This window comes from Xiphophorus maculatus, chromosome 20 (genome assembly GCF_002775205.1).
Source record: "Xiphophorus maculatus strain JP 163 A chromosome 20, X_maculatus-5.0-male, whole genome shotgun sequence".
Lineage (NCBI taxonomy): Eukaryota > Metazoa > Chordata > Actinopteri > Cyprinodontiformes > Poeciliidae > Xiphophorus > Xiphophorus maculatus.
This window is the reverse complement of record NC_036462.1, coordinates 22,354,258-22,371,763: the sequence shown is the minus strand read 5'-3', so window position 1 is coordinate 22,371,763 and position 17,506 is coordinate 22,354,258. Positions and strand designations below refer to the sequence as shown.

Genomic DNA, 17,506 nt, shown 5'->3' with positions numbered 1-17,506 from the left:
AGTCACAATCTTCTGATTTGCAACTACCGTTACACTGCATACACAGGTCTGTCGCAATAAACAATGAATCAGTTAATCTCTTGGTAATTTCCACTCAGATTATTACTACATTTTTGAAGGGAGATTTTATTTACAGAGACTTCATAACCCATTTTATTTATGGTTTCAGTTGTGTGTGGGTTTTATTTCCATTTTACTTATTGTTTTCTTCTTGTGTTTTTAAAATATATATATATATATATATATATATATATATATATATATATGTATATATATATATATATATATATATATATATATATATACATATATATATCTTCCAGTTCCAGTGTTAAGTGTTATAAACAAAATTAAAGTTTATTGGTCTTTTAGAGAGCTAAATTGCTTTATTATGCCATGATATATTACTTCAAAATGGTCTTAAAACAATATTATTATCATTTATCGCAATACCTTTTAGGGCAATTATTGTCCAACAAAATGTGTTATTATGACAAGCCGATGGATACACATTGCCAAACAAAACCCTAACCCACCATCACTAATTGTGCAGATGACTATCCCAGTTTTTGCTTGAGGTATTTAAGTGCTTCAAAGATATACGGTGCAGTTGAATTTTGTGATAACATGGAATCGACAAGGTTCATCTGCAGCGCACGAGTGACCGCTAGGGGGCGCCCTTTCCGCGTCCTTTCAGCCTTCCTCGCTAAGCGCCGCCCTGCTCCCTCCCTCAGTTTCCCTGCTGTCTCTAGGCTCACTGAAGACGCCCTTAGCAACAGCACACAGCTCAGAATAAGATACTCTCGCCACGCTCCAGAGAGATTTAACAGCACAGAGTTCGGCTGAAGCTTTACGCGAAGAGGACTCTCCGCTTGTTTCCTGTTGCGGACATGGAGCTTACGTGCGGCTCTTGCTCGCCCGATCATCTGGCTAGCTTCCGCTGAGGAAGAGTGAAGCAGCTCCGAGCTGTCCCGAAACAGGACGAATCTCTGGGGGGCTCAGCGAGTGACAGCATCGCTGTTTGCTAACTACCGAGTCAGCTAACCGGGACGGGAATGGTGCTCTGGACAGACTCATTGTCCTGTCAGAGAAAGGCGAGGGGTACGAGGGCCAAGACAGCCAGCTGTGATATTCGGACTCAAGCTGTTTTCAACGGAGGGAGCGGCTTCGGTCCGGACGGGTGTTTTTGTGGCTGCTTTGAGAGCTAGCTGGGCTGGCTAGCTGCGGGTAACGACCCCCACTGCCTGTTGAAGTCTTTCCAGACTGCAGGCGAGGCTAATGTTAGCCAGAAGTATAAATACAGCAATCTGTGGTTTTAATAAAGCCGGGAATCACTGTTAAATCCAGAATAAAGAGAAAGAGTAAACCCCCACAAAGAAAAAAAAACCCCTTAGATTTAAGCTAAAACTAAAGCGGGGAGTGTTTCAAACACACAAAAAGACTTTTAAACAAAGTTTTTAGATGCTATTAGCTGAGTTTGCTAGGTGAAAACGGTGTGGACGCTTTTCTTCTTTTTTTTTTATCAGTTTTTTTTGTCTCTTTGGATGCTGGGATCACGTTTTAATAGCAAATATGATGATAATAAGCAGAAAACCAGAAGCCCCGATAGCAACAGGTAACCACAACACTTCTTTCTGTCGTTTGCTTTTGTTTGTTTTTGAAAACGTTAATTTTGGTCGCTTCATGTACGAGTTTCCATCTTTTTTGGGGTTGTCAACGAAACATCCTGCACCAAAAGCGACTTTAATTATGAGCTTGGTTAGTTTTCCTTCTTTCAAATGTTTTTTCTGTGTTGTGATGCGGGCTGTAAACATGCTTTGTGGTGCTTATCAATTTTAAGACCTCTGTATGTTGTTGGAAGATAGTCCAGGAAGTACTGCGTTGTTTTTACATCTGTCCTGTAAGCCCTTGTTCTGTTTATAGTCGCATTTTTAGCTTTATTTGGAATTTGATCGAGCCATTTCACGATAGTTATTATTTTAGTGTGTTGACTGCAGATTTATTTTTATGTGTACCAGGAAATAGACGGTTTATTCTGTCTATAGAGGCACTGTTCAGAGTTACCAGGAAGCAAAAAATCTGACTTTACACCACTTACAGCCCCACGTACACGTTTTATGATAAATTAACTGCTGTGTTTGTTTACTTGACTCTTGTCGCTACCTTTTGATTTCTACGAATGCTTTACATATGTATTGATTTATATTCTCCACGTTTTTTAAAGTTAGATCTGCACCAGTTGATGATTTATGAACTTTAAGATTTTAAGGAAAAGGCCAAGAGGCAAATGGTTTGACGTTTAAATCCAAATTAACTAGTATTTCTTTTCCTTTTGCATTTAAAATGACTAATGGTAGCATTTACCACATTAATTTCTCCTGTAGGAGTTCTTGTCCTTTGGGGAAACAAATCAAGCTCAAGAAGTGATAGCATACAGAATATCAGTTATAGTTAGCTTATATAGAGGTCCAAATTATGTTTTTAAAAATCTCAACCTAAGAAAGAAGTTTTCTTTTTATACCTATTCTAATTTCTCATTTTATTGCGTTTGATAGACTCAAACGCAGCAGAAAACATCTGGAAATTTGGATCAATGTGAACAGGGCTTGAGATTTCCAAAAGGTGAACAGTAGTTCCCAATCCAGCCTGGGCCATGACAGACAGGGACTGAAAGCTCACAAGGATAAAATTGATTAAACGTCCTTGAGACAAGTGTGAACTGAGGTCCTGAGGCAGAGAGCTTGTTCTTTTGACCTGAAAATGTTGAAATGACCAAAACTTCGGAAATACAAAATGACGAAGTTAAATTAGTGGCACCTACTAGTCATGTTATGTTCTTGTTGCCTGAATAGCTAGTGAGGACGCTCAGTTTAGATAACTTTTTTGGTTTCTATAAATGTACCTTTTTTAAATGGCTTCCTACAACTCTTTTGCTTCTTGGCCAAGTGTCTTCACTCCATAACAACTCTCACACCGAAGCATGTCGTTAGGTTACCACGTAGTATTTTGGTAATACTACCAAAATACTACCAAAATAGTATTACCAGTTTCTGGAGCAACTCAAAGATATTTCCATTATTGGATGGATTTTTGGTCGGACAAAAAACAATTTCTTTGCAAAGGCTTGTGTGCACGAGTAAGTCGGGTCATCTACAGAAGTTGCCGATTGCCTGCTGAGTAATTAGGAGTTTGCAGAAGGCTAATGGAGCCCACGCTTGCCTAATATTTTGTGTGCGCAGCTTTAATGCGGCTGGTTGCTGTGCTGTGCAGGTTTAATGCGTCTGTATCCAAGCAGCAGGCCTAATCTGTTCAGAAGCCGGTCTGTTGACGGAGTTGCACGAGGGACGTGGGCCCTCTGACGCATCTGCATATGGTTATGACATTCTCATGGCCCAGTCGGTTAGAAGATCAAACGGGCCAAAACTGAAAGCTTTTGTCCAAGCTCGGGGTTGTAGTTTCAAATTTACACAGATTTTCCTCTCGGCTTTCTTCTGCTGAACCAACGGCAAGTGTAGGAGGTTAGATGACCGTTGGCATAAACAGCCGGTGGATGGTGGCTTGCCATTTCAGTAACTGCCTTCCCAAACCCTCTTCTCGTCGCCTTGTCCTCCTGCCTATATGATCTCGGGTTACTCTAGGTGTCTGGCTCGAGGCCACAGAGGTGAGCACGAAACTCAGCACTTATTGAATGGCAAGCCCACGCATCCATTCATTTATCTATCTAGAACTTCCAAGCACACCTGGTGTGGGCCTTAAAAGATTTGGCCGAATGGGCAGTTGGACAGATGGAAAGATGCTGTCGTCACTGAGGCATCTGTTACCCCCATTAGGCCAATAATACCACTTGCATCGCTTGCGATCTGGGACCCTAAGCCTTATCTAAGCTGTTCAGGTCAGAGCCCTGAGCTCGGATACAATGTATGGCACACAATAGATACAATGGTGTACCTGCTAATAATGGCCTTTTCACTGTAAACATGGGCTGGGATCTTGTAGAAGGCAGTGTTCACTCCACAGGAGGAAGGAGCCATGCGGAGGTTAGCTGGAGGGATTTGTCAAGTCCTTTGTTTTAGTGATAAGGTGTTTTTTTTTTTTTTGAGCTGTCCAGAAGACTTATGAGCTAATCAATGGGACTTTGCCTGTGTAGAGTACGATTATTACCTCTTATCAAATCTTTATCCTGGAGTGTTGCAGATGTTAAGGGGCCGCTGCCGTCGCACTGATTTGTTTGGTCACTTTTGTCCACCGCAGCGCGCCATGGTGACGGCCTGTACGACTCCTACATGAGAACAGACCACATTCTGAAAGACGAAGCAGACGCAAACAGCCCTTCTGGACTGCCCCCGATGCCCAAGCACACAGTGAGTAGTGCACAGAAAAACACAAAGAGCTCGGAGCTAGTTAAAGCTCGTTTCCTGTGCCGAGGCTCTCTGTCTTGAGACATCCTGTTCCTCAGAGAGACATCCCCTACAGTCTGCCCTGTTTCTGTTCGTCTTTGTGCCGCTCCTCCCTCTTCCCCCTGTTTTTTCTGTGTCGATTAGGGAAGCTTATCTCGTGCCTTCTCTCCAGTATTTTTACCGCAGTCAGTTTTATGCCCCTCAATGAGGAAGCTGTGATCATGTGAGTAACATTGATTAGCCTCCTGGAGGCAAATGAAAATGATTAATGCGCAGGATCTCTGTGTCACAGTGAAACATGCAAAGTGAATGTCCCCCAGAGATCCAGCAGCAGTTGTTTATTTTGTCAGTTTAATAGTGCAGGGAAGGCAGATACACGCTCTGTACAGAGCAAAACTATGCATGCCCCTTGAACTCTTTCGCAGTTTGTCGCAATACAGCAACAAACACATTTCTTGGGGGGGAGTTTTAATGTGATGGAACAAACACAAAGTTGCATATTTGTGAAGTGCATTTATATTTATACCCTTTTACTCACCACTGCAGTGGAAGCAGTAACTTTCATAAGTTATACAATTGGTAAATAGAGGCAATCAATGTGTATTTTCACACAGAACTGTGAAGGTATGCAGTACAACTTCAAAACTACCAAGATATGACTGTCTACTTAAATTGACGGGTCACAATATGGCAAAATTAATCAGAGAAGCAGCTAAGAAGCCTTTGGTAGCTCTGGAGGAGCTGCAGAGATCCACAGCTCAGGTAGGGGATTCTGTTGACAGCTCAACTATTGGACATAAACTCAAATCTGGTCAGAATAGAAACAGTGGCAAGGGAAAAGTCATTATTTAAAGAAAGCCATAAAAAATCCTAAGAAATTTGTAGTTGTAATTTTACAAAAATGTCTTTATCGTGTTAACTCACTGAGCCTGAATGGGTGGCTCTGTAACACAAATCCCAATAAAATAAATTAAAGTTTGCTGAATTAAGGTTTGCAGGTTGTAGTGGGAATAAATAAAAATTAAGAATATATTCTTTCTCTGGTTCTTGAAACAGTTTTTCCTCATTCTTTGTTAAAGGAAAACTTCCACAACAAGGTTTAATGTCGCAAAATGAGGGAGAGTTCCAGGGAGATAACTAGTCTTACCAGAATCTGACTACTAGTTAATTTCCTCATCTGCTGGTGCCGATTGCGTGACTGTGGGACCAGTTTCACTCTGATTTATTCTGCAGCTTCCTTCTACATGTGTTAATGCACATTATAGAATACAATCTATCGATTCTGTAAGACGACCTAAAACATATACTGTCTCTCTTCCCCTCTCTAAATATCCCCGTCAGCAGAAAATGCATGCTCTGTTTTCCACATTCCAGTAAAAAAAAGGCTGGTTTGATACATTGTAAAGATTTATTGGACTTGAAAATGTGACCCACAAACCAAATCACCGATCAACATCCTCCCTCCCTCTCCTGTTATGCTCGTGTATGCCCGCCGTCGGTGAGCTCTCTCAGAGGTTAGGCCTAGTTTTCTATTTTTCTTCCTTTAGTGTTTTTTTTTGTTGTTTTTTTTTCCAGCAGCGCTCGCAGAGGTACCGTCCTCTGCTCAGCGTGACTGACAGGAGCTCGTCCCAGTTCCAAAGCGCTCAGAGAGAAGCTCTATCCACTGTTAAAGTAATGGAAAATTATGGAATTAGATTTGATGGAAAATGCTGAACTTTCCCTGCTTTTGTAAACATTTAATGACTTTGTAAGCAGATTCTATTAGTTTAAGGGGAAAATTGAACAAATTATCTGTTCAATTTATCGCTGTAATTGGTGATGAACATTAATTATTCCAAAAATACTTATGGCTTTTACAGACAAAATAAATGTATCACAAACTGATATAAACAAACCAGATTTTCCTGAGTGTTCCTAAGACTGAAGTAGAGCTGAGCGAGATGCCGAAGAAAGCCGTTGACTGATGTGTAAAACTTGCAAGTAATGACGTCTCATTTTCTGGATTCTTTTAATTTCTTTGGCTCAGCTGTTTGTTTAATCTCAAACATTTAAAATTAAACAAAAATATTCACAATTATGCAACACAAGACAGATTAGGTTCACGTTTTCTCCCTGAATTAACAGGATGTTTCGAAAAACGGTTAAAGTCTTGAAATGTGAATTTGGAAGAGTACTCTGTTCTGAATGGAAAACGTGGATCCAGTTTAAAGCTGATTGTGACCAAAGTTTGCTGTGTTTTTAGGTGCTACATAAGACGGAAACCTGCGTGTGCTCAGGAGCAAAATGAAAGCGCCCTTAGGTGTTTCTGACAGCTCAGTGATAAGCTCTTCTCCATCTGTTGGAGAGTGCAGATTTGCACACAACTCGCATTACCCTCAATAGTACCTGCCTTAGAAATCTGCTTCCTGTTTCCATTTTTGTCCGCACATCAAAACGATTTATGTTGTTTATAACACCCACGGCCCGGTCAGCTGGTAATCCATTATACTGCAGCACGTGGATGAACCCTTCGATTATTTTATTTTTTTATAAGAGCGTGCACGTGTTTGCCTGAGCATAAAAAAAAATTAAAAAAAAGCAAAGGGGGCGCGATCGATGACATTCACTGTGACTGCAGAACAGCTGCGTGAGACACTGCTTCAGCAGAAAGGCTCGTAATAAGTTCAGACTATACAGCTACATGTATGGAAACCAAGCCTGCATACCTCGTCTATTTTAGGGACTCAAACTTACAACATAAACACTCTCCTGACTGAGTCCTCTTTCAAGGGAACATGTCGGCACCCACTTTTAAATCACAACTCCTCGTTCTGTTGTCTCTGTAAATTAGCACGGTTTCAGGCATTTCAGCGTCGAGGAAAGACCGTTTCCTCCTCCCAAAAAACCACTTGGCGATTAGAAGAGGAACTTTTCAAATTTGAAAGAAAAGTCAGCCCGACTCTCTTTTTTGTCTATATAGCTAAACTGCTTCTATAGTTTGGGAGCGTAATCTGACTTTAATGACTATTATTTCCTCGGTGCTCCATAATCTTGCAGAGGGTTTTTCCGCTGGTGAGAAAGAAGAAGGTCAGACAGCGTGGAAGAAGGAATTCCTGGTGCTGCCAGAAGGAAATGCTTTACTGGAAAGGCTCAAGATCTCTTTTTAGACTTTATAGCTCTACTCTTCCTTTGAACAACCACAGATGTCTCACTTTACAAGTCTATGAGTATGCAGTGTGATATTTTGATCTATATACACATGCGATCTCTATTGTTGTTGACAGAATCTTGTCTTTGTCCTAACACAGAGACAGTCGACGCTGCAGGTCTTAGTCTAACAGAAACATTATGATTACCTCAAGGAGCTAAATACTAAACTTTATAAGTTACATGTGGCTGTAGTGCTTTGAGGTTGCTTACAGTGTTTGACTACATTGCATAAAAGTCTTTAAACCCTCTTTGTGACATCTGGTAAGGTTACAGCCAAAAACCTCCATGTGAATGACCGACAAAGTTGCATGTGGTTAAATTCATCCACCCTCAATCTTTCGCTCTTGCATGAAATACAGTGCCACAAAAATTACTTAATTGGCAAATGAAGGAGGCTGAACACACTATCCCAACATTGACATATGAGGTGGCAGCATCATGCTGTGAGGATACTTTTCTTCAGTATGGATAGAGGGAAGCTGCTCAGAAATGGATAGAAACAAAAACAGAGCAACCCTGGAGGAACGTCTACTCAGACATACATTTAAATATATTAGATTACAGAATATTCATGTGTCGTGATGGCCTAGTGTGGGTGGGCGTTTGTCATGTAGTTTATTATTTATAAATGTCTTATAATGATGCATTTTTTTATTTATCGTCATGATAAGTTCCAGTAAATGATGCTTAAAACTTTCAAAACTGCCAATAAATATCAATAAAGTTGAAGAAATTATGAAATGCAGTTACGACTTGCAGTTTATTGATACAAATTACACTTCTTTATGCAACTGGTGTCCCAAAAGAAGCTCGTTACAAATGGGAATGTTTTTGAAGAACAGCATTTGAGTTTGTGGGTCTAAAATAGCTGTGACACACAGCCATCCAGTTACCTGAAAAGGGTGCAATAAATGGTTTGCGTCACTTTTATCATTATCACAGTAGTGCTACAAACTATTATGATAAAACCTCAATTCCTGTGGCCGAGTCAAAGTCAAGACTTCAGAATTAATGGCATGGCTTTGCTATTGTTTAAGAAGAATGTAAGCTGATAGAGAAAAGCAACAAGGCATGCGTAGCTGTCATCAAAGAAAAATGTTCGTTCCACAAAGTTGTTGCTTCGCCACATTCACCATCTACGTAATACTTTCTGTTCATCCACCATTTAAAATCCCCCCAAACACATTTAAGGTCCTTGTTTCCCATGAAAAGGCTAAAGGGGTATAAATATTTCTACAAGTTAGCTGTAAATGTTAAAAACTCGTAAACACAGAGGTGGGTGTGGCTTAGTTCATTTGCATGTTTTTCAGTGAGGTGTTGGAGTTTGTCACGTTGGAGAGTTTTCAGTCGGACTGGATCCAGATCCAGTCTTGCCAGTTTATCGGCTGCAAGCTGCAGCAAGGCTGCTTGGCTTTAAACACTAGACTCAAAAGTCGGTTGTTTATATTTCTGCTTTTCTTCATCAACACCTGACCTAGTTCTACTATATGCTGAGCGCTCTGTTTTTATTTTCAGCAGTTATTCACATCTTTTGTTCACTTTTGAATTTGCTTTTGGTCGCATTAAAACAAATACATCACCCTCTACTTATCACATAAATTATAATTCAACATTTAGGGTATGTTTGTGTTATTTTGGTTCCTTTTGAAATGAAAGAAAATCAGAGATGTTTGTTGTTGTTTTCTTTCCAGCCCTTTTGCATTTATTAACATGTAACTGTTTTTTTTGCTTACAGGTTGTCGGTAACAAGGTTGTAATGAGGGATCAAATGAGTGTGCGAGGTGGCCAGCTGAAGGTCAAGTACCTGTATGAAGACTCAACCAATAACCGGAAAATCAACGCTATAACCACAGCTGTCATTCAGAACACTGGGAGCACTGGGCAGACGCCCTCCAAAACCACCGTCTCCAGCCTGTCCAAGGAACACAGCGCGGACAGGTGAGGAAAACACACTCCAGTTATAAAATGCACCCTCGAAGCAAGCTCAGCGTTTTTACCTGCCGCGTTTATTTGCCTCAGCTCTGACTCCAGTAAGGGCTCCAGTGAAACGTCTGGCTCACAAGGAGCTGGAAACGGCAGCAAACTCTGCAACACCCTCAATCCCGAGCAGGCTCTGAGACTCTACCGGTCCCAGCTGACCACCCTGGAGCACACAGAGATCCAGACATACCCAGATATCTACTTCGTGGGACCCAACGCGAGGAAAAGGCCCGTCGTTCCCGGCGGAAACAACAACTGTGGCTACGACGACGAGCAGGGTGGCTACATCCATGTTCCTCATGACCACCTGGCGTATCGATATGAGTTCCTGAAGGTAACTTAAATGAACGTTTTTGGGTCCAAGACCGCATTACGCACTTGAATTTTGGTTTAAAATGAAAACACTAACTGGTGCGCACTAATCCTAAGATTAGCAGCTTCCCTTCAGCATTAGTCACATCTACAAAATTTGATCTCGTCTCATGCTTGGATGACTCTGTACTTGTTAGACTAGACCACGCCCATTTTCGCCTGGAGTTTCCTAGCTTCATTACAAACAAGGCAAATGATGTCACTTCTTATATGGCTGCAAGTCAGAAAACAGCACCATTTATTTCTTTTGGTGATACAAACTATTAACAGTACAAGTTAGAGAGTGGTTAGGGTGCTAAAGAGTTCTTAGACCAGAGGTGGGTAGATCACTACTTCAGCATATTTTTACTCAAGTAAACTGAAAGGTAACCATCCAAGAAATTACTCAATTAACAGTAAAAAAGTATCTGGTAAAAATGCTGAGTAACTTATCAGACATTCAGTCATTCAAAATTTTAAAATTACATAAAAAATCTAAAGTTGTGTGAAAATTTAGTTATTTTAAAGACCAATTGACAATAACTCATATAAATAACATAATTACAAAATTAAAAAAAATAATTTCTTTCAATAAAACACTAATTAAACTGCAGGTCTGTTTTTGTGTCTGGTGCTTTAAAATTATTATTTTTTTTAGTTAAAACAAGCTTGTTCTTTCTCCAGTGAAGTTACTCACAGTGAGTTGAGTATCCAGACATTTTATTCAAGTAAAAATAGCACTACACTACAGTGTAGTAGAAATATTCCTAACAGTAATTTTTTTTCTCTTTCCCAAAAGTTACTCAAGTAAATGTAGCTAATCACTACCCAACTCTTCCTCTTCCTCCTCAGATCATCGGTAAGGGTAGCTTTGGACAAGTGGCTAAAGTCTACGACCACAAGCTGCAGCAGCACCTGGCTCTCAAAATGGTGCGCAACGAGAAGCGCTTCCACCGGCAAGCGCAGGAGGAGATCCGCATCCTGGAGCACCTGCGCAAGCAGGACCGCAACGGCGCCATGAACGTGGTGCACATGCTGGAGAACTTTACCTTCCGCAACCACATCTGCATGACCTTCGAGCTGCTCAGCATGAACCTGTACGAGCTCATCAAGCGCAACAAGTTCCAAGGCTTCAGCTTGCCCCTGGTCAGGAAGTTTGCGCACTCCATCCTGCAGTGTCTCGAGGCGCTGTACCGGCACAGGATCATCCACTGTGACCTGAAGCCTGAGAACATCCTGCTCAAACAGCAGGGCCGCAGCGGCATCAAGGTAGCACTCCTGACAACGTCACACTGATATGATTTTTGATTATTATTTATTCAGTGAGTCATTAAATAATTTGTTATGCACTCTCCAAAACACTGCAACAATTTGAATAACTTGTTGCAGACAGAAACACAAGACTTATTCTTGTCCTACACATCTATCTAATGCTTTCTTTCTTGTCATCCATGATTTCATCAGTCTATAATTTAATTAAAATGACAGCCAAAGACATTCTTTTTTATCTTTGTTTTTTTTTTTGTGTAAATGTATAAACCTGTCGCAAATCATATTTGGATTCATGTAAGAAGTCTTTGCAACCCAGCTGGCAGTAAACAAAATATTTCTCTAAAAAATTTTTCCTCTCATTTGTATTATTCTATAATAAAATAAATCATAAAATTTCATGATAACAGACTTAAGAAATAAAGTTGAAGTACATAACATTTATTAAAGGTTTTTACATACTTGTTAAAACTGTCTCAGTATCATTACAGTTTGTTATGAAACAGATCATCTGTGAAAAGATTGAACTTACTGAAATGCACCGTTCTGGCCAAAAACAACCAATCAGAGCCAGGAGGAGTGTCTTAGTGCTGTCAGTCAAGCTTGTGTATGTGCTGCTCAGTGTGCTTATAGCAGAGAAACAACTTACTGTTATCCACCATCATCAGTGGCTCTGCTCTAGCTTTAGCATTAACAGCAGGCTCTGCTATCAGGAAGAAGCTGTAGTGTAGCTTGGAGAAAGAGAAGAGGCAGGGAGCAGTGTGCATACATGCGCGTGATTGACAGTGCTGAGACACTCCCCCTGGTTCTGAGATTGTTTGTCTCATATTGTACTGTCACAACATGGTGACAGTTTCAACAAATACGTAAAAAAAAAAGAAAGTATTTTTGTACTGTAGCTTTAAGACTTTTTACAGCTTTTCCCAACCTCATGCTGACTCCTAAATTTTTTGTCCTCCCTCTCCCCCTTTGTCTCTGCTAGGTGATTGACTTTGGCTCCAGCTGCTTTGAGCACCAGCGAGTCTACACCTATATTCAGTCCCGCTTCTACCGGGCTCCGGAGGTGATCCTCGGCTCGCGCTACGGCCTTCCCATCGACATGTGGAGCTTCGGCTGCATCCTGGCCGAGCTGCTGACGGGCTACCCGCTGTTTCCCGGGGAGGACGAGGGTGACCAGCTGGCCTGCGTCATGGAGCTGCTCGGCATGCCCCCACAAAAGATCCTGGAGCAGGCCAAGAGAGCGAAGAACTTCATCAATTCCAAGGGTCAGCCTCGCTACTGCGGGGTCAGCACCCTTCCGACCGGTGCCACCGTGCTGACAGGGGCGCGCTCGCGCCGCGGCAAGATGAGAGGCCCGCCGGGCAGCAAGGATTGGAGCGTCGCGCTCAAAGGCTGCGAGGATCCCACCTTTACTGACTTCTTAAAGAAGTGTTTGGACTGGGACCCCTCTTCCCGCCTCACGCCTAGCCAGGCCCTCAGACACCCCTGGCTGTACCGCCGGCTTCCCAAGCCCCTCCCCGGGACAGAGAAGAGCCAAGGGGCGCCTGTGAAACGGCTCCCCGAGCACCACAGCACCTCTTTCCCCTCCATCATGACGAAGGGCGGACAGGGCCTAGGCACAACGGCTCCCGGCAACAAACTCAAGAGCAACATAATTGGAGATTCAGGGGAGACCATCCCTCTTCGCACAGTCCTACCTAAACTTGTCTCCTAATAAAAAAAAAAAAGTGAGAATCCTCTGATCTCCGCTCGTTCCACCGACTCCTCAGGAGGAGTCCCACACGAAGGACGTGGTTTTAAAACTTGTTTGGTTGTTCTTCTATTTGTTTTTTCTACTGAGGTGTCGACACCCAGTTTCTGGTTTTAATATTAGCAAAACAAAGAAAGAGAAATCATGACAACAAACGAACAAAAAAATAATAATACTATCACATAGAGGTTTTTATACAGAGGATTTCCTTTAATGGCTGTGAATTTTTCAGTTTACAGCCTGTTGATTTTTAGATGATGCTTTTTGGGGAAAAAAGAAATCTTCCTTGTGAGTGGACAGCTTTTTATTTGTTAAAGAGAAGATGTTTTTAAACCTCTGCTTGATCTCTTATGAGTGTTGTAGCAAAAACGCACTCGAGCACACCTGCACTGTCACTTGGCTCACTTCACACAGGACACCGCCATTTTGAATTCTCTCTTTACATGTGCAAAACTTGAAAAGGGCTATAGAGATTACTCCTAACAGATTAGAGCTAGCTGGGCAGGAGGTGCATGCTAGGCCAACGGAAGTTGATGGGAAAGAGAAATGTGACACAAATGTGAATTTATGCTCACGACGATTTTAAAGAGGCAAAACAGGACTGGCTTTATTTGTGGAGAACAATTACAAATTGCAGTGCCTTGTAAAATATTCACACTGCCTTGACATTTTTTCACGTTTTGTCATATTGCAACCTCCAAACCTCCAAGCTGGGGATGTTTTTAGCACAGCGGGTTTCTCCCTGACCCGTCTGGTTTGGTCCTTGGTCTTCATGATGCTGTTTGTTCAGTGACGCTCTCTGGAAAGCTTCTTTTGAAGTCACAGAACAGACGCATTTCTCGGATTTTTAATGCAAAATAATGGAAACCCAGTCAAAATGATCAAACAACCCGACTGCATCCTTCAAAAGATTTTTTCGAGAGTCTTCAATAATCAATTAGCGTTCCCACACCATAATGCTGCCACTACCATGTTTTACAGCATTAATAAACAGGGACGGGGGCAATAGGACAACTCCAACTGTGTCGCCATCACAATTTGTGCTGTGCTGGTTTACCAAGGCAAACATTCTGCATAACCTTGTCAATATAGTGAGGGCAATTGTGGTGCAGATAAATAAACTTGGGGCAAATTTTAAGAATATTTGAGAATTTGTGTTACTTTAATAAATTGGGTTTCCATTATTCTTCACTGGCCTGTAAAGTGAAGAGTTCCCACACCATGATGCTTCCACTACCTTCTTTCACCGTAGAGGTGGTGGGTTAGATTTACTCCAGCAAGCCAATTTATCCATTAGATGATTTCTGAACGTGATTGACTGTATTGGATGCAATGGGCTTTATTTATTGGGCTGAATCCAAATGCAAGCTACAATTCAGATTTTTTTTGTGTTGAAGACCATGTACCATTTTGAGTTTGTGGTTGTAACGTGTCAAAGTGTTAAAAAAAATGTTCAAAACGTATGAATAGTTTTCCAAGGCACCTTTCTTCCTGCATTTCCTTTTGCCTTAAGGACACCAGCCTGCTGTTCGACGTTGATGTGTGTGTGCTTTAGCCGCGAGGAGTTACAGTGGGAAACATCGAGGGGAAGGGCAAGGGGCAACCTATTTACAGCTTCTCCTAGTTTCACCACACTGGTGGGGGGAAAAAAAAGAAAAAACAAAGAGGAGAGGGTGGAAAGGACAGTAGCACCACTCGCCGTCACAAAGGCGTCACCGTCATACTCGGCACTTTGCAACTGGTTTTACGAGAGGCCGCCTCGCGTCACCTGGTAAATATATAGAGAGAGAACCAGGGTAGTGCACACAAAAGCATGCAGGGCGGTTGTTATGAAACACGCGCTCCGTCCTGTGATAGGCCGCTGTAATTGTTGGTGGGAGATATTGTGAGGTAGCATGAAGAGCAAAATATGTTAAGATGAGCCCAGATGTAAAATATGGTGATAAAGTAGGATTACTAGGGTACTGAAGATCGATGTGTTTCTCAGGGAGACATGCTTGATGCATCCTTTTCATTCACTGTGCTCCTCACTCAGTCATTCACCGCGGCAACAGCTGAACAACGCATGCAGATCTGTCCTCTGTCCGCAGAGAGCGAGAGACTTCATTTCTGATTTTTTTTTCTTTTTTCCAAACGGGAGGGCGGGTTGTGTGCATGCGCTTCAATCTGACCTAGATTCATCCCCCTCTCTTCACCCACCAACTATCTCCTCTCTTCTCTGTCTGGTGTAGAGCGGGGAACCTCTCTGACGCACAGATAGTGAAACGTGGTGCTGTCCGAACACTGAAACCCGCCAGGTGCATGTTGATTATGGACCACACCGTTTAAAGACTCTCAGCCCTCGTTTTCTAAGCGACTCTGTCAGGGATTTGTACTACTCCTCCGTTTTTTATATATATATATATAGAGAGAGAAGTGGTTTCTAATTGCTTTTCACATGAGATTATCAAGAAGATGTAAAACCTGAAAGTGGAGAAAGAGAAAGTTGGGCACTGACATGTTGTGCTAGAGGTGTGCGAGTTAGTCGGCCGGGTGTTTGGTGTTCAGGATGAAATCACAACCTGTTATCAAGACGGAGCGACTGACATGAAAAAGAGAAATGTACAGTAACCAAATGAAGTTGTGATAGTTTCTTTTTCTACAAAAAATAATAAAACTTACTGTTAAGTGAAATTTGCTGCTCTCTGTTTTTATTTTTTTGTTGTTTTGTTTGTTTTTTCTTTTGCAAATCTCATCACATTAATTAGATTACGGTTCAGAAGTTTTAAGAACAATCATTACTGGCATTAATTAGTTTTGGGCTTGTAGTGAAGCATTTGACTTTTTTGTCGTTATGGACAAACATCCATCCATTCTTAATGAGATCGGGTCACAAAGTGGCCGGCGAGTTCTGGGTCTCCTCTCAGCTGGACATGCCTGGAAAACCTTCAAGCGAACAACTTAATTCATTTAAAAAGATAACATTTATTCGAGATTTTCAAACACAGACATAACTATAGACCAAACATATGGATATACACTGTTTATAATAGTTGTTGCACGTTGCAAAGAGCAAACTTACATTTTCACCACTTTTCTTATAGAATTAGTATTCTCCATTTAAGCCGTTTTTTCTGCACTGACTTGTTGGAAAAGGGTAAAGATTTCAATCATTCCTGAATGATATTAGTCTGTTTAATCCATTCTGAAACCAGTCTGGATGTGTGTTTGGGCTCCATGCTCTGCTGGATTACTAAACTGAAGTAAAGTTGGTTAGGATGTTCAAAAACAACAGAGGAAGCAATGATCAAGTCAATAAACTACATTATGCTAGACCACCAGTGAAGTGTATATGGACATGGAATGACATAGTGCTGGTCCAAAACCAACAACCTCAAGCTTCACTGACATTTGCAGCTGCCCATGTGGACGAGCCAAATGCCCTGTGGAGAAAAGTATTTTGGTCAAATTTTAGCTATTTGACCACAATCAGAATGGTACTATATTAGGAAAACATGTTTTATGCGATAAAATTTCAAAGTGGCTTTTTATAAATAAATAACTACTTAATAATGGTAATGTTTATCCTGTCTTATTTGAGCGTCACCTCATTACTTCCTTGGAAAGATTGAATCTATTATACTTATTTAATAAGTACAAATATTAATACAGTGTACCGAGGTTTCTGCGGTAACAATAAATTTGGTAGATATTGACCCACAATTATAGGTACCACTTTACAATAAGACTCCCTTTAGAGCTCTGGAAAAAAATAAGAGACCACTTAAAATGATCAGTTTCTCTGTTTTTTCTCTTCATATGTTTACGTAAAATGAACATTGTTCTTTTAATTTATGAACGACTGACAACATGTCTCCAAAATTCTAAGCAAAAATTTTGTATTTATTTGCAGAAAATGAGAAATGCATATTTTTTTAGCCCCCCCCCCAAAAATGCAACAAAAACCCTTTATTTAGCATATTATTCACACAAAAGATATGTTTACAAATACTTATTGTTCTTACAAGGTGGTCTGAAATGTTTAGTATAACAACTCTAGATAAAATGTAGAGGTGAACAGACTTGGCTCACTTGGCAAACAGCTGGTTGATGCTGTCTCCTTCTCACCCTTTATTAATGCATAATAAACTGTTAGTAATGATTTATAAATTGTTAATAACATATCTATAAACTACACATTAATGTGTGTTTGGGAAGACGAGTCAACATTAAGCTACTGAAGTTCCATGATAGGAAACCAGTTTAAATGAGCTCTACCTATTCCAGTAAGAGGAGTCTAATATCCTGCCAGAATTACATCAGAAGCTTGTCAATGGCTACAAAATTCCTGTAGTTTCTATACAACGTATGACGGGATATTTGGAAAAATAACAGGGTTGTATGTATGTGTGAGCATATATGTGTAATATTGCCTTTATTTTCATTGGAATGAATCTCAAGTTCAGATTTATTTATTTAATTCCTGCTTGAGTTTCGTTGGATTTGATCGTTGTCAGATCTTACCGCTTTTGATCAAACAAAGCATCCCAAGCCCCAGATTAATATGCCATTCACTGTAACAATGAGCGTT

At 41.0% G+C, this 17,506-nt stretch overlaps 1 protein-coding gene across 1 annotated transcript; it reads left to right on the top strand.

The window, feature by feature from the left end:
* The first annotated feature begins 774 nt into the window (after positions 1-774).
* On the top strand, positions 775-15,609 carry LOC102218880 (dual specificity tyrosine-phosphorylation-regulated kinase 2). The gene is made up of 6 exons (XM_005804281.2): positions 775-1,615; positions 4,252-4,361; positions 9,322-9,524; positions 9,606-9,900; positions 10,770-11,186; positions 12,169-15,609. Exons 1-6 carry the CDS (start codon positions 1,573-1,575, stop codon positions 12,898-12,900), a joined length of 1,800 nt encoding a protein of 599 aa, XP_005804338.1. The 5' UTR covers positions 775-1,572; the 3' UTR covers positions 12,901-15,609.
* The last annotated feature ends 1,897 nt before the right edge of the window (positions 15,610-17,506 follow it).